The sequence below is a fragment of the Rattus norvegicus genome, chromosome 7 (genome assembly GCF_021556685.1).
Source record: "Rattus norvegicus strain SHRSP/BbbUtx chromosome 7, alternate assembly SHRSP_T2T, whole genome shotgun sequence".
In the NCBI taxonomy this organism is placed as follows: domain Eukaryota; kingdom Metazoa; phylum Chordata; class Mammalia; order Rodentia; family Muridae; genus Rattus; species Rattus norvegicus.
The window spans coordinates 119,532,115-119,547,916 of NC_141540.1; the positions used below are offsets into that span (position 1 = coordinate 119,532,115).

The 15,802-nt window shown below is 49.1% G+C and overlaps 1 protein-coding gene across 6 annotated transcripts; it reads left to right on the forward strand.

Annotated features, from left to right (window-relative positions):
• Nucleotides 1-2,289: 2,289 nt before the first annotated feature.
• Nucleotides 2,290-13,631, forward strand: LOC120093822 (uncharacterized). Of its 6 annotated transcripts, none has more exons than XR_015624879.1 (6): nt 2,290-3,348; nt 7,589-7,846; nt 8,608-8,664; nt 8,838-8,936; nt 9,771-9,957; nt 11,525-13,631. XR_015624879.1 is itself a non-coding variant. In XM_087559549.1 (6 exons), the coding sequence occupies exons 2-6, from the start codon at nt 7,740-7,742 to the stop codon at nt 11,584-11,586; spliced, it is 408 nt and encodes a 135-aa protein (XP_087415675.1). In that variant the 5' UTR covers nt 2,290-3,348; nt 7,589-7,739; the 3' UTR covers nt 11,587-13,631. The 6 variants fall into 6 exon arrangements, 1 of the variants encoding a protein (XP_087415675.1); XR_015624878.1 differs by having other exon boundaries at nt 8,838-8,923; nt 9,547-9,957; XR_015624877.1 differs by having other exon boundaries at nt 8,838-8,923.
• Nucleotides 13,632-15,802: the final 2,171 nt, after the last annotated feature.

Below are 15,802 nucleotides of genomic sequence, written 5' to 3' on the forward strand. Positions count from 1 at the left end.
CTGGGGCCTCAGAGACCCTGTCCCCAGGGACCATGGCAAACTGTCACCTGCCTATAACCCTGGAGTTTACATCTGGTTTCTGGGCTCTTCGTGTATTTGTGTGTATACGCACGCACGTGATTTATGTGTATGGATTGGCATGCATGTTGAGATCAGAGGACAACCCCTGCTGTTGTTCCTCAAACACAATCCACCTTGTTTTAGAGACAGGGCCTCTCCTTGGTCAGGAACTCACCAAGTAGGCTTGTCTGGCTTGGCCAGGGATCCCCAGGGGTTTGCGTCCATCTTCCTAAGACAGAGCACACGGCACCTCCCCCGGCATGTTTCCCATGGGTTCGTGTGGGTTCTGAGGACTGAACGCAATTCCTGCAAACCCTGTACTGATTGCGCTGTCTCCACAGCCCTGCCTCTGGATGATATCAGGCGAAGTTAGCCACAGGGGGCCTTCTATATGCAGATGGACAACACAGATGCTTTCAGAGAAAGTTGGGTCCACTGCTTAGAAGGCTGTTCCAACCTTGCCAGAGTCTTCTGAGGAAGGGCTGAATCTAGTGGCCTGGGAAGAAAATCTGGCCTCAAACTCTGGGAGCTTTCACTCAAATCTGTTCTCTGAACTCGTGCTAGAAAATTAGAGAAAAAAAAAATTTTTTTTAATGGAGTCAGTGGGATGACTCAGACGGTGAAGGTTTGCCACACAACCTGATGACTCCTGACTTTAATCCCTGGGACTCAGGAGGTGAAAAGAGAGCAAAACCTCCAGTAGTCCTCTGACCTCCACACAGATGCTGTGGCACACACAGACGCAGACACAGGCACATGCACACGCACACGTGCGCGCGCACACACACACACACACACACAGAGCAATATAGAATAATAAAAATATGATAATGAACTCACTGTCTGGGTGAGCTCAGGGCTTTCAGTCTTTCTGCTCCAGAGAATCAGCCTACCTATTGTCCTAGAATAGGGGCTCCATGCACTGCTGTCTGTATTTAACCTGCAGGGGTGAACACAGGAATCTAGAAAGTTCTTGATCTGCCAGGACCTGGGTCACCCTTCCCTGACTTTTTTTTTTTTGTCCCATTCTAGAAGTGCATGGAATTGAACCCAGGGCCTCATACTTATACCATATCACCATCTTTTCCCCAAATGCCCTCCCAGAGGCATGGGATAGCACCACGTCGGTTGTTACTGGGGCCTTGGAAGTGGCATTGCTTATTTTTATCTTCTGGGAATAAACCGGAACAAGACAGTACCTAACCATGGTGTGCTTCCAGCAAAGCAAGGATCCAGGCCCAGTGTCCTACTCTGAGCTCCCTCTCCCTCTTACAACCATGGGAGAGGGAGGAGCCAACAGCATGGCTTCTAGCCACCACCACCAAGAGCTCTGTTGAAAGCCCCTGTCTCCTGGAGGCCCTGTCTTCATGCTGTATAAAGGGGAAAGCCAGGTTGCTTCAGAAGAGAGGAGGTAAACAGGAACCTAGGTCAGAGCCATGGCAGATGCTCCCTCCTTGGTCTAGGACTTCTTAGTCTTGCACCGCCAGCTTTAAGCTGGACAACTCTGCTCTGAGGACATCCTGTATCCATGGGACACTCAGCAGTGCTTTAGGATCTGCCCACTGGATGTCAACTGACTAAAACACTCCAAGGAGGAAATGCTGCCCCACAAGCAAAAGACATTTGACATCAGCAGGCAGGAACAGCATAGCTGGAGACACCGTCAGTCCCTCAGCTGATGTGAAGTCTCCAAGTTTCACATCGAGTTCCTGACTGAGTTCCCTTCTTTCCGGGCTCAGGAAAGCCTTGTTTTGTCTCCCTGGAGGTGTCTGTTCTGGGAGAGACATGACCCTTATGCTTGTCCTCCTGACAGGGGCTGCCTGGCCAACTACTGGCCTGAAGCAGAGACTCCCCAGGCTTTGGTTTCTGCTTTTAAGTTGGCCTCATTCCTTAAGCACTAGGAGAGGAAAACTGACATAATCTACAGAGACACTTCAGATTGATGCTAGACACGGTGAACATCAACTACTAGTGTCTGGGTTGTTGTTTTCACTTTTTATTTACTTGCTTTGTATTTTTTTTACATTTTTACACAATCCCCGTGTGTGTGTTTGTGTGTGTGTGTGTGTGTGTGTGTGTGTGTGTGTGTCCTCAGAAATGCTCATGTAATATTAGAAGGCAACTTTTGGGACTCAGTGCTCGCTTTCCCAGTCCTGGGGATTGAACTCATGTCACCCAACTTGGCCGCAAGCTCTTTTTTTCCACAGAGCCATCTTGCCAGCCCCAACAGTGTTAATTTTAGGATATTTTTAGTAGTTAGGCATGTTAAGTTTTCTCTGGCATTGGGAGAGAGAAAATAATGAATACAAGAATTATGTCCTGGCTTCAAGAGTTTCCAAACCAAGGGAAGAACCCAAAACTTTCTGTTGCTTTCCAGACAGTAAAGAGCGCCGTGAAACGATCTGCTGTGTTTATGAGAGGAAGAAACCAAAACAAGCTCAGAGAGGCGGAGAGATTTGCCTAAGTGCGTACAGTTAACCTGAAGGGAGCCTAATTGGAGACTAAACCTGCAGTGCAGGGGTCTCTCGGGGCCTGAGTCTCTTCAGAGCACCATGCCTGCAGTGTTTCTGTTTTTGTTTTTCATGTCTAGAGATCAAGAGAACAGAAACGTGTGCACTACATGCACGGAATATGGCAGAGAGCTTCTGCGGCTCCCAGGAAGGCTTGAGTGGTGGGTTTTCAACCAGAAACTCTGGACCCCGGCCCAAACTCCAGCAAGGAAACCGTGGCTGGCCCAGCTGAGGTTTTCTGTCCTAGGAACGTCTGTGGCAATTGAAGCAGATACTGAGAAAAACCTGAACTTAGCTGGTGTTTTCCAGGGCCACCTCTGAGCTCTGCCCTGCCTATGACGGAGGGCCACCCTCAGCTCTGCCATGCTTGAGACTGAACCCCTAGAATAATTGACTGCCTACCTCAGGGCCCTCCTCAGGCTACATGCTCCCTTCCCGCCCCCACTCTGTGGGAGCCAGGGAGGAACTTGCAACACCAGCACTGACCAGAGTTTTGTCTACTTGACAAATATTTGCCGAGCACCCCCACCACACTGAATCCTTTCCCAGCCCGCTCTAACCAGCTGCATCAGAATGTTCCAATTCTCTGGACCATTGCCACTAAGGGTCATGGTCCAAAGCACCCGCTGACCAGAGAGCTGACCCATGGATCACTGCCTTGGGCCAGGCACTGTTGGCCTTGCCCAGAAGCTGCCTTCCTGGACCTCAGCCTTTCTTCTGAGAAATGGAAGCAAGAAGGCACAGAGGAGCCTTGGCACCTCTGGAAGCAGCTTAGCCAGTAAGTACAGGGGAGGGTGGAGTCACCAAGGGAAAGGATCAAGCTGTCCAGGTAACTAGAAGCTTTGTTCTTTTAAGCATCAAAATTTTCAGCCAGCAGTGGTTTAATCCTAGAACTCAGGAGGCAGAGGCATTTTAGACCAGTCTGGTCTATAGAGTAAGATCCAGAACAATCAGGGCCACACAGAAACCCTGTCGATAGATAGGTAGATAGGTAGATAGGTAGGTAGATAGATAGATAGATAGATAGATAGATAGATAGATAGATAGATAGATAGATAGACGGACGGATAGATGGATGGATGATGGATAGATGATAGACAGACAGACAATAAAATAAGCAGTTTCTAAAATATTAATTACTGGTCAAGCTTGGTGATACATGCCTGTCATTTCCAATGGCTGAAGCAGGAGAATGGTGATTTTCAGGCCAGCCAAGGACAAACAAATTAAAATCTGAAAGACAGAAGAAAAGCTATTCCTTTCTTTTCTTTTCAGGTAATAGCACTTGGAGTTCTACAGTATACTAAGAATGAGAGTTACCTGAACAATAAATCAGTCCTCTATAAAATTGACCTATGCAAATCAATATTCTATAGACACTCAAATGATAGAGAACAGCAGGGAGAGAAAACCTGAGTTTTAATGATGATTAACTTATTAACTGGTACTAGGGTATGGTGGTGTGCTGGGTGTGCTGGGTGTGGTGGGTGTGGTGGGTGTGGAGGACTTGGTAAACTGCAGTCCCAGTACTTAGGAAGCTGAGGCAGGAAGACAGAGTTTGAAGCCAGCGTGGGCTACATAGCAAGACCTTGTTTTACTTATATTTTTATGATTGAAAATTTAATTTTTGTGTACGTATGCCACATATATGCAGGAGCTCCTCTGAGGACAGAAGGGGTTGTTGGATCCCATGAGCTGGGGCTAGAAAGTGAACTGGGGTCCTCTGGAAGAGTAGTGAGTACTCCTAAGTTCTAAGCTGTCTCTAGCCCCAGACAGACAGACAGTCGGAAAGATGCCAGTTAGATCGCTCATCAAGTTAAAAAATACTTTCTGTATAAGCCTGACCCCCCTACAATATTAATTAATAATAATAATAATAATAATAATAATAATAATAATAAATATAAATAATAATAAACATGTTTAAAAGGAAAGGAAGATCAGAACAGGAAGTAAACAAAGCCTATCAAAACTTCAACATGAAGTCTAAGACAAAGCGTTAAGTGAAAAACAGAAAGTGGTAAAGACCTTGCACACTGCAGTCGCCTACTGTACAAGAAAACCAGTACAGAAAGGACTTACTCATTCCTGTAAAATGTCACGCCAAAGAATAACTCAGAAAGGAACAAGGTTGACCACCAGTGGGGATACGAGGAGACATCAGGACTGACGGCGTGCAGGGGGAGGCACTTCCCTATTTTGCTGCTTGTAATTTTTTTTTTACATGCAAACCAAAGCAAACCAAAAATAATCAATCAATCAATAAACCATGATAAAGAGAACAGAACACAGCACTATCAACAGCAAGCTAATACAGCTGTAATTCAGATAGAGACCACCAATGGGACCCAAGGAGAAGGAGCCTTCTGTTCTCTTAGCACTTCAGCCCATCTAGGCAATATTTGATGTGCTATGTGGCTGTTAGGACTGTATGTCTTCTGACGAAAGGCAAAACAAGCCAGGAACCAATATTTTCTTTGCTAGAGAGAGGAAACAAGGTGTGGGGAGGGAAGGGAGAATGAGCTCACCATGTTGGGTCAGAGTTAGAAGTGTCAAGGTTCTGAGGGGAAGGAGAGAGAAATGTATACAAGCACATATGTGTGCATGCATGCATCCAAGTGTGGGTGTGTGCGTGGGTCTATGTGCAACCACATGTGAGACCAGCTACATGTTATCTCCCTAACTCTCGCACTGTTCACTAAGAGCCCACGGCGGGCAATGACCTCAGTGTGGTGAACCTGCCCAGGCATGCGCTTAAACTGTGTTATCCGTGCAAAGACCCTGGTTGCTGCCTGGTTCCTGCTGAGCAGGAAGAAAGGATAGTGAACACTTATGCACTTACCATTTTGGTGGTGCTGGTGCTGGTGCGTCTACTTGGTGTGCTGAGGATGGAACTTTGAGCCCAGAGGAGGAGAGGGCTGTTATGTGAGGATACCAAGCTCTAGTTTTAGAAAGGGAAAAAGTTCTGGGATGGGCAGTGCTAATAGTGTTAAAGATAAGAAGGATGGGGATAGTGGGGATGGTGGGGATGGGGAGGACTGTGGTAATGGTGGAGATGGTAGTGGTGATGATGAAAGTAGGGTTTGTGAGGATGGTAGGGATATGGGGATGGAGGGGGTCTGGGGATGTGGAGATGGTGGTGATGTGGGAATGGTGGGAATGTGGGGATGTGGGGATGGTGGGGGTGTGAAGATAGTGAGGATGTGGGGGTGGTGGGGGTGTGAAGATAGTGAGGATGTGGGGGTGGTGGGGGTGTGAGGATGGTGAGGGTGTGGGGATGGTGGGGGTGTGGGGGTGGTGAGGGTGTGGGGATGGTGGGGGTGTGGGGGTGGTGGGGGTGTGGGGAATGTGGGGGTGTGGGGGTGGTGGGGGTGTGGGGGTGGTGGGGGTGTGAAGATAGTGAGGATGTGGGGGTGGTGGGGGTGTGAGGATGGTGAGGGTGTGAGGATGGTGGGGGTGTGGGGATGGTGGGGGTGTGGGGGTGGTGGGGGTGTGAGGATGGTGGGGGTGTAGGGATGTGGGGGTGTGGGGGTGGTGGGGGTGTGGGGATGGTGGGGGTGTGAGGATGGTGGGGGTGTGGGGATGGTGGGGGTGTGGGGGTGGTGGGGGTGTGAGGATGGTGGGGGTGTAGGGATGTGGGGGTGTGGGGGTGGTGGGGGTGTGGGGGTGGTGGGGGTGTGGGGGTGGTGGGGGTGTAGGGATGTGGGGGTGTGGGGAATGTGGGGGTGTGGGGAATGTGGGGGTGTGGGGATGGTGGGGGTGTGGGGGTGGTGGGGGTGTGAAGATAGTGAGGATGTGGGGGTGGTGGGGGTGTGAGGATGGTGAGGGTGTGAGGATGGTGGGGGTGTGGGGATGGTGGGGGTGTGGGGGTGGTGGGGGTGTGAGGGTGGTGGGGGTGTAGGGATGTGGGGGTGTGGGGAATGTGGGGGTGTGGGGATGGTGGGGGTGTGGGGAATGTGGGGGTGTGGGGGTGGTGGGGGTGTGGGGAATGTGGGGGTGTGGGGGTGGTGGGGGTGTGAGGATGGTGGGGGTGTAGGGATGTGGGGGTGTGGGGAATGTGGGGGTGTGGGGATGGTGGGGGTGTGGGGGTGGTGAGGGTGTGGGGATGGTGGGGGTGTGGGGGTGGTGGGGGTGTAGGGATGTGGGGGTGTGGGGGTCGTGGGGATGGTGGGGGTGTAGGGTGGAGATGATTGTGATGGGGATCTTGGCAGAGATAGCAATGGTGGTGATGGTAGAATAATGACGTCATTAGGTAGGGATGACGTCAGAGATATGACTTGAGGCCACTGAACATTGGTCTAAAAAAATCTCTTCTCATTTAGTTTCATGTTTTGTGTATTTTATAATCTTAAAAAGATTAAGTGTTAATTCATTTAATTTCCTCTTTTCCTTTCTTTCTTTTGGTGTGTTTGTTTGTTCTTTAGAGAGGGTTTCACCCAGCTGGGCTGTCCTCGAACTCTCAATTTAGCTGATACATGACTTTTAGTTTCTGGTTCTACTGCCTCAACCTTCCAAGTGCTGCCTGATGCTGGCTAGAGACGGACTCTGGGGCTTCGTGTGCGATAGGCAAGCACTCTACCAACTGATTCACATGTCCATGTCCAGACTTATTAAAGACAAAAAGACACAGAAACCGTGAAGATGTCTCCATTAATCAAATCTTAGTTTGAGCATAAACGTAACAATAGTGACGTATTACAACCCAAAGAGTAAAGACCCTAATAGTCTGTATCGATACTACTTAATGTCTGTATTAATTAATAACCTGTATTCTATTAGTATTAATAGTCTATGCTGATATTAATTAGTTTTAATTCAGAAAGCCAAGGGCAGCAATCCAATAGACGACAGACACCCAGTGAATACAGAAGCAGTGATGGAGTTACAAAATCAGAGCTTGGCCGTTGACACAGTTGATTATTTCACATGGGATTAATCAATGAATACTGAGATTCATGATGAGATAAATTAGCTGGAGGAGATGAGAACCAACATGTCCTCTCCTGTCTCCTCAACAGACGATTCATTCTGAAAGGAGCAGAGAGTGCATTGCTCAGAAACCTACGTTCACCACCTCGACAAGGATGGGGTGCCCAGAAGAACCGAGCCAACAACCCACGGCAAACCTCACTGTGAGGGAGAAGATCAGGCAGAGCCGCTGGGAAGGGGATGCTATACAGATCACCTTCAGGCTTCAAAACCACAAGACAGAGGAGCCACGGCAGAGAGGCTGAACGTGGTGGAAGACCTGTGCTTCGAGCATGCACAAGGCCGAGGCAAGAGGATCTTGAGTTCCAGGCTGGGCTGGGCTACATAGTAGAGGTGAAGACAGGCACAGAGCAGGGCGCTGACAGACCAAGTACAAGGTGTCTTGGCTGCAAAATCTTTTGGTTTGTTTTTTTTTTTTTTTATTTGTTTCAGTTTTACATGTTTTTTCTTTAGTCAGGACATTAGATGGAAGTTTGAGGAAATCTTTAGAGAGACTATAGTAGTATATCAGGCTCAGCCCCACCCCCTCCCAGGATCCTACACTGATCCCATACTGTGGTTACGGGGGCAAAACCCTGGTATTAGAGACCTTTGCTGGGTTTAGGAGGGAGAAGCCATTAACTACAGCTTGTAAAACAAAACAAAACAAAAAACAAACAAACAAAAAAAAAACTGTTTAGAGGGGCTGGAGAGACGGCTCAGTGGTTAGAGCACTGACTGCTCTTCCAGAGGTCCTGAGTTCAGTTCCCAGCAACCACATGGTGGCTCACAACCATCTGTAAAGAGATCCGATGCCCTCTTCTGAAGACAGCTACAGTGTATTTATATATAATAGATGAATAAATATTTAAAAAAACTGTTTAGAAAGCAAGAAAAAGCAGAAATGAGGGTAGGGAGATAAACAGAGGTAATGACGCATCAGCATTTAGTGATGGGGGGGTATAATTTTTGTGACGTTTCTTTCAGCCTGAAGATAAAATGCTTTGATTTTTTTTTTATTTTGGTTTTTGTTGTTGTTTTGTTCTTGTTGTTGTTGTTGTTCACACAGCTCTTTTGATTCCATCTCCACTGAGGCTGCTAACTGGATCCACATCCCGAAAACAAGGTACAGAGACCATCTAAAGCTGTTCTCACAATACAAGTGGTTAAGGATTCAGCTTGGGAGCCCAGCCCAGAAACAGACAGACAGAGGCCCAGAACATCTGGAGGACAGACAGTCTTTACAGGCTGTGGCTGTGGTCTGGGTGCACTTGAGTATGTTTCCCTCTCTCATCAAAGGGGCTTCCTGCAGACCTGGGCTGAGTATTGTGTCCTGGATACGACAGGCTCACAGGATGGGGGTTGGAGGAAGGTTGGAAAAGCCGGTAAGCCAAACAGGTCAGAAGAGATGCTTGGGGAGGGGGAAGGCGGGTGCAGACTGTCCACAGGCATTCCCGGAGCTAGCTAAGGAGGTGGTTGGAGGGATGGGTTCTCCGGAAGAGCTTTGTAAAACGAGGGCTCCGCTTTGGGTGATGCTCAATGGTTCTCAGCCTCCCAAATGCTGTGACCCTTTAATACAGTTCTTCATGTTGTGGTGACCCCCAACCATAAAATTATCTTTGTGGCTACTCCATGACTGTAATTTTGTTACTATAGGAATCGTAATGTAAATATCTGTGTTTTCCAATGGGCTTGGGCGACCCATGAGAAAGGGTTGCTAGACACCCCCTTGAGGGGTCACGACCCACAGGTTAAGAACCGCTGCTCTCCAGTGTTGTTCCTTGAGCAGTATCCAAGGACCAATCAGCTGGTGCCAGCTGCACTGTAAACCACTCCCAGTAGTGAGGGCTCTAAAGGACACCCCTCCACCACTACCCACACCTACTCACCAGAAAGCAAAACTAGCCGGCTTGAGTCACATGTTCTGGTCACAAGAAAGTCCTACCAGAAGAGGCTCTGGGCAAAGGAGGCCTTCTCTGCCCTTCCTTTCTTCTGCTTGAATCCTTAGCGGACAGCAGAAACTGACTCAGTAGAGGGAGGTCACAAGTGAGTCCAGGCCCAGGACAGAGCATGGCCTTCCCTCTGCACCCTTCCTTGACAACCACCAGCTGCTGCTACCTGCTGGACTGGGATGAAAGTGATCACCCACCATGTGTCTGGAGGGGGCGGCCAGAGCTGGGATTCAGAGGGATACACGCTGTGACATTGAGACAAACAAGCTGCTGGTCATAGATTAGGTCCATGAGTCCTGCTTCTGAAAAACCCCAACAACCTAGAACACAGAGGAACTGGAACAGGTGGAGTGTGCCTTCCTTATCCTCAGGACGGAGGAGGCTGATGAGCGCCCCCTGCTGGCTGAAGGGAGCAGCTCCCAGGCCTGGGCTGTCCCATTGGAGCCCAGCTGCTTCAGCTTTACCAGGTAGGTCTCTGAGAAGTGTGAGCAGACTTGTTTGCCTTCTTCCCTTCCTCCCTCCTTTCCATTCTTCCCTTTCTCTCCCTCCTCTTCCTCTCTCCCTTCTTCTTTCCTCCCTTCTTCCTTACCTCCTCCCCTGCCTCCTTTCTTTCTGTTTTGAAACAGGGTCTCTTTTCCTGGCTGTCCTGGAACTAGCTATATATAAACCAGGCTGGCCTTGAACTCATAGAGATCCTCTCACCTTTGCCTCCCGAGTGAGTGCTGGGATTAAAAGCATATGGCACCATACCTGACCTTAGACTGCCCTCTCACAACATAAGTGGAGTTATACAGGCTTGTCTTAGATTCAGGGACAGTAATGGACCCTTCATGTGAGCTCAGGGGAGGGTGGAGGACTCACCTAATTAATCAATCACCTATCTATCTATCTATCTATCTATCTATCTATCTATCTATCTATCTATCTACCAAACTACTTAACAACCCAACCCAGTCTGACCTCAAACTTCTTATGCAGTCAGATTAACCATTAACTCCTGATCTTCCTGCCCTCACCTCCCAAGTTGTAGGATTACAGGTTTGTACCCCGACCCTGGTGTAGGCTTAGAGTTTTCAAAGCCTACTTTTCCTAAGGGTTCTCAAACATTTCAACCCTCCTTCTAGCTCACAGTCCAAAGGTGGGGGAGAAAAGATAGCAAATAGGGCAAGGGCATGTGGACCTGTTTAGAAGTAGTCCTTTGGGGCAATTCCGATCTCTGTCAGGGTATCAGCATAATATATCAGTATCAGTTCAGTAGTAACAGGGTAGCAAATACAAATCAGAAGCCATGGCGCAATCCAGCAGAAACTGCCAGGCTTCTGCCAAATCGGCACAAGTCAGCTGGAGCAACCAGAACCAGCCAGGACACCAGGAGAAGTTCTCTGCCATGCCTCCCTCGACAAAGAGCAGGGAAGACTCAAGACCAACAAAGAGCTGCACAGCTATCTATGCAAGTTCCCCATCGCTGTCCTGCTCACACTCTCTCCAGACATCATGTGTCCTCCCTACAGGTCTAGCTTCAGCAAAGCCCATGAGTCTGCATCACATGACACAACCAGAAACTTCCACTTTACTCTGGACTTCCTCTGAAACCAAATCCCTGTTCCTGAGACAGGCTTGGTGAACATCTGCTAAAATTCTAGAACATTCTAGATTTAAAACAAAACAAAACATGGTGACAGAGTTGTTAGGAACATTCAGACCTCTGAGTCTGTTCTCCCCACCCTCCCAGGATGTTGCTTTTACCCAGCCAGGCTCAGTACACTGTAGGGGTTCAGTGATGGGAGTCAACGTTCTCTACCTGTAAGGACACTGGGAAGTTGGAAACTGTAATAACACCATGGCTTATTGCCAAAAGTGTCAAGTGAGGTCTGACGAGTCTACAGACCTAGCGAACCAGGTATTATGGGTAGAGAATCATCGGGCAGGTTTGGACCCTGGACTTCTGAAGCTTGTTGCTCAGTAAGAACAGTTCTTGCGGCCAGGCGGCCACGCATGCGCTCTCTGACCCTCTCTATCCCATTCTCTCCTCAGGTAACATGAGGATAAGCAGCAGAGCCCGCCCCCAAGCGGGGGTGGAACTGAATGTGACATGAGGAGCCAAACAAGGACTTGAAGCTAACTGGGATGTTCTGACATTCTGAACTCGGAGGTGGGGAGAACGGAATGATTGACAGCTTCGTCACAGAGCTGCGAGCAGAGATGAAGCAGGACACTCAGAGGCTGGGTGCTGCTGAACGGAGAAGGCTCAAAACGGGACAGCCCACGAACAATGTGCTCAGATGAGAACCCAGGGTATTCTGAGTCCCTCTGATACAGTGACTTGAGGGTCACTGTAAGCAGTGTCAGCCACTCTGTCCTGGGGTGTTTAGAGGTGGCCTCTCTCCCTGCCTTCCCTTCTAACCCCAGCAGGGAGTGTGAGTCGGAAGATGGTTCACCTATGGTAGTGAAGCAAGCCTTAGGCTCAAGCACAATCTTGATAGAATAGCCGGCTGGCTTCATGAAAGCCGGTAGTCCCTGGCCTCTGTGTAGGTGGCACAGTGAGCACCCATCTCCAGTCCTTGCATTTTGACTCACTGCTTCCTCATAGCCACTGTCAGTCTCATCTTATAGATGGGGGAATAAGGTTCAGAGAGGGTAAACAACTTTTCCAAGGCCAGCCAGCGGGAAAGCTACAACACTGGACTGCTGGTTGGCATCCTTGTCTGGGAGACTCCACGCCCGCACTTCGCTCTGACCGCTCACTTTCAACTGAATCAAGACCTACGCCAAAGTATCCGACGGGCCTGCAGGAGGCAGTGGAGCCAGCTAGCATTTGAGAGTTGACAGTTTTTAGGCTTAGCCACGATCCTGGAAAATGTTGAAGAACATTGGGTGTTTCCCAATCATCTTCTGAAAAAGTACCCAAAATCCCAAGCAAATAAACAAACCACAAAGACATGCCAATGGGTGGTTACAGTTAGGCTGCCTGGATTCTGGGTTTTATCTAACCCTCTCAAAATCTACCTTCCCTAAGGCAAGCAAGCCCTCCTGGAAGACAAGGGCCACCTCTGACATCTTCCTCTCCAGGTTTGAGTCTTGGCATATAGTAAGTGAACCCAGTAACACATGAAAGTGTTTTGGAGAGGACTAAGTTGGGCAAATCTCCTAATAGGTCCTACTTTCCCAAAAGGGGCCAGACCCAAGCCCAGACGGACATGGAAGGAATATTGTGGCAGCTGTCGGCTGTTTGGGGGCCTTGGATCTTGGTACTGGCTCTGGCTGTGACTGTCATTGGTGAGGAGGGTTCAAATGGCTTGTGGTTTGGATGTGACATGTTCCCTCCCCGGCTCATATGAAATAACTTGGTCCTCAGCTGTTGGCATTAATAGGGATGATTAGCATATAGGGCCACTAATTTTATCAATGGGTTAGCTCTCTAGTGAGTTCCAACCTGAGTGGGCTACTCAGAGGAAGGGCCTAGATGGAGGAAGTGGGTCACTGTGGGGTATGCCTCCAAACTGTAGAACTTGTTCCTGGTTTCTGTGTCGTCTCTGTTTCTGTCTCTGTCTCTGTGTCTCTGTCTCTGTCTCCTGTCTGTGTCTGTCTCCTCTCTCTCTGTGTCTCTCTCTGTCTCCTCTCTCTGTCTCTGTCTCTCTCTGTGTCTCCTTTCTCTCTGTCTCCTCTCTCTGTCTCTGTCTCACTCTGTCTCTCTCTGTCTCCTCTCTCTATCTTCTCTCTCTGTCTCTGCCATGCTTTGTCTCCTCTCTCTGTCTTCTTTCTCGGTCTCTGTCTTCTCTCTCTGTCTTTCTCTATCTCTGTCTTCTCTCTGTCTGTCTCCTCTCTCTCTTTCCCTCTCTCTCTGTCTTTGTCTTTCTCTGTCTCCTGTTTCTGTCTCTCTTCTCCCCTCTCTCCTCTCTTCCTCCTTTACTGCCAAGGCAAGCAGACCCTAGGTTTAATCCTCAATACTGCACTCCACTATATCCCTAAAAAGGGAAACTAAAAATCAACAGTCAATAAACCATGGGAACTGAGCCACACATGATAACTCGTTCTTATGCTTATGTAGTACTTGTGCTCAGGTTATTTATCTCAGTAATGAAACAGTAACACAGAGGGAGAACTTTTAGGTGTCTGCCCAGGAGCTTTTCTGTCTGAGGTAGGGGTTCTGAAAAAGGAGAAAAATTTGAGGCAAGCCTTCCTCCTTATTCAACCACAAGGTCCTGGGCCAGCCTCCATCCGACACAGCCAGGACTGGAGCCAAACAATGCCCAGACCTGTGCTGAGCTCCGATTGGCCTGTTCTGCTTGGATCAGCTGGATTGTGTGGACTGTGGTCTCCTCACCTGTGGTGGGGCCTTAAGAAACCCCAGGATTGCCTTAGGAGTTGGGGACACCTTCCGAGTCAGTGAGACAAAGCTTTGAAGCTGGCTCCACTCTCTACTGTAGCCTTCCTCGTCCAGCTGCAGCACAGTCCCTGAGCCTCATTTTATTTACTGTGAGAAAGGCATGGAGATGTCCGATCCATATCCTAGAGTCCCAGAATGATGGCAGCCCATGTGAACCAGGAAAAGCTCTCAGAGAACTGTACCTGCTGCTCTGGTGACTGCCACCATCACCCTTGTCATGACGGAATACCAAGAGCGTGGTCTTGAGAACACGGTGGTTAATGAACTTGTCTCTCTGATGGATGCTTTTGGTGTCTATGGCCAGGTACTTATAATAGGGCCCTGGCTGGAGGACACCATAGAAAATAAGTGTGGCCCAAAGGAAGAAGACCTGATCTCCATCCTTGCAAAGGATTTGATCCACTCACCTCTCCAGTGGTGGGTCAGCTTGACACAGTTTAGAATCGCCTGTGAAGAGAGCTAATGAAGAATTGTCTGAATTGGGTTGGCCTGTGGGCATGTCTGTAGGAGATTGTCTTGATTACATTAATTGATGTGGGAAGACCCAGCCCACTGTGGGAGGCACCATCCCCTAGGCTTGGGTCCAGGACTGTGTAAGAGTGGAGACAGTGAGCTGACTGCAAATGTACATTCATTCTCTCTCTGCTCTTGATTGTGGATGTGGCTAGCTGCCTCAAGGTCCTGCAACCTAGACTTTCCTGTAACAAAGGGCTATGGAAATATGAGCCAAATAAACCGTTTTCTTCCTACATTAGCTTTTGGCAGGATGTTAACATTACATCAACAGAAAGTGAAACTAGGCCATCCCTAAGGCAGGTCTTTTTGTACCTGCTGTGTTGTCCTAAAAGGAACAACTGTCCTCAGGAGTTCACTGAACAGTGAGGCGAGAACAGCAGTGACCATGTTCCCTCCAACAGGCTCCCCCCATTTTCCTTTCCCACTCATTCTCCCATCCCAGTAATCACCTTAAATGCCAACGCTAGAGTGACCATCTCCAAACCCCACCCCAAGCCCCCATTTCTCCTTTGCTGAGAGCCTTGGTGCCTCCCCAGTCCTACCACAAACCCCACACTCCCCACTCCCCACAAGGAGAGGCAACTGGGGGGTTCTCAAAAACCTGGGGGAGGGGGCTATTCTAAAACTCCCCTTCTCCCATCTTGCAGAGCAGACCCGTGCCAGCCAGTTGTCTCACCCCCAAACTTCAGTTCTAGCATATATGGGAGCCAAGTGGCACCAGGGCAACCAGTACCTAAACTTAACCTTCTGGATGTTCACGCCTTAAGCGGACTCCTCATCACCAAGACTGGTGTCCACAGCACTCTGGCTTCTGCCCCTCTGGACTTTGTTCTTGTCTTGATCTACCCCTCCCCTCTGTCCGTCCTTGCAGACCAGGGACCATCGGGACCTGCCCAACAAGCCCTATAAGCCAGGGTTGTCTTTACAATCCCTCATCCCCCTAAGCCTTGCCGTCCAGACTGACTCCAGCATTGGGAAGGAGTTGATATGTCTGCGTCTGCTTGCTCTTGGGTGTGGGCAACTGGAAGGTGCAGGGGGCTGGGTGGAGGAGGACTGAGCTTACTGTGGGAGCTCTGGCCTGATCCTTAACAACCCTGGGAAACGCACAGGAAACGGACTGGACTCTAGTATGGAATCCACCACACAGTCCCTTTACTTCTGTGACCACATCTGTGCCATTGTGTTTGTGATAACAATCCAGCAGGGCTTCGGGAAGCTTAAAGGGGTAATATGTATGTTCACACAGCTTCAGCCACACAGCCAGCAACCAACTACATGTCCTCAGAGAATTTAGGAGGAGGTAAAGACTTCATCCCTGTGATCTTTACCACACACAGGACAAAAAGAAACACTGCTGCTTTGGCTCAGTAGTTTAGCATACCAGAGGCCCAGGTTTCCAACTCCAGTAA

Excerpts from the sequence above, each read along its gene's own strand:
- LOC120093822 (XM_087559549.1), top strand. The coding sequence starts at position 7,740 with ATGCTATACAGATCACCTTCAGGCTTCAAAACCACAAGACAGAGGAGC. Across the intron at positions 8,924-9,861 it reads GAGGAAGGTTGGAAAAGCCG|GACGGAGGAGGCTGATGAGC; the intron begins GTAAGCCAAACA and ends CCTTATCCTCAG. Across the intron at positions 9,958-11,524 it reads AGCTGCTTCAGCTTTACCAG|GTAACATGAGGATAAGCAGC; the intron begins GTAGGTCTCTGA and ends TTCTCTCCTCAG.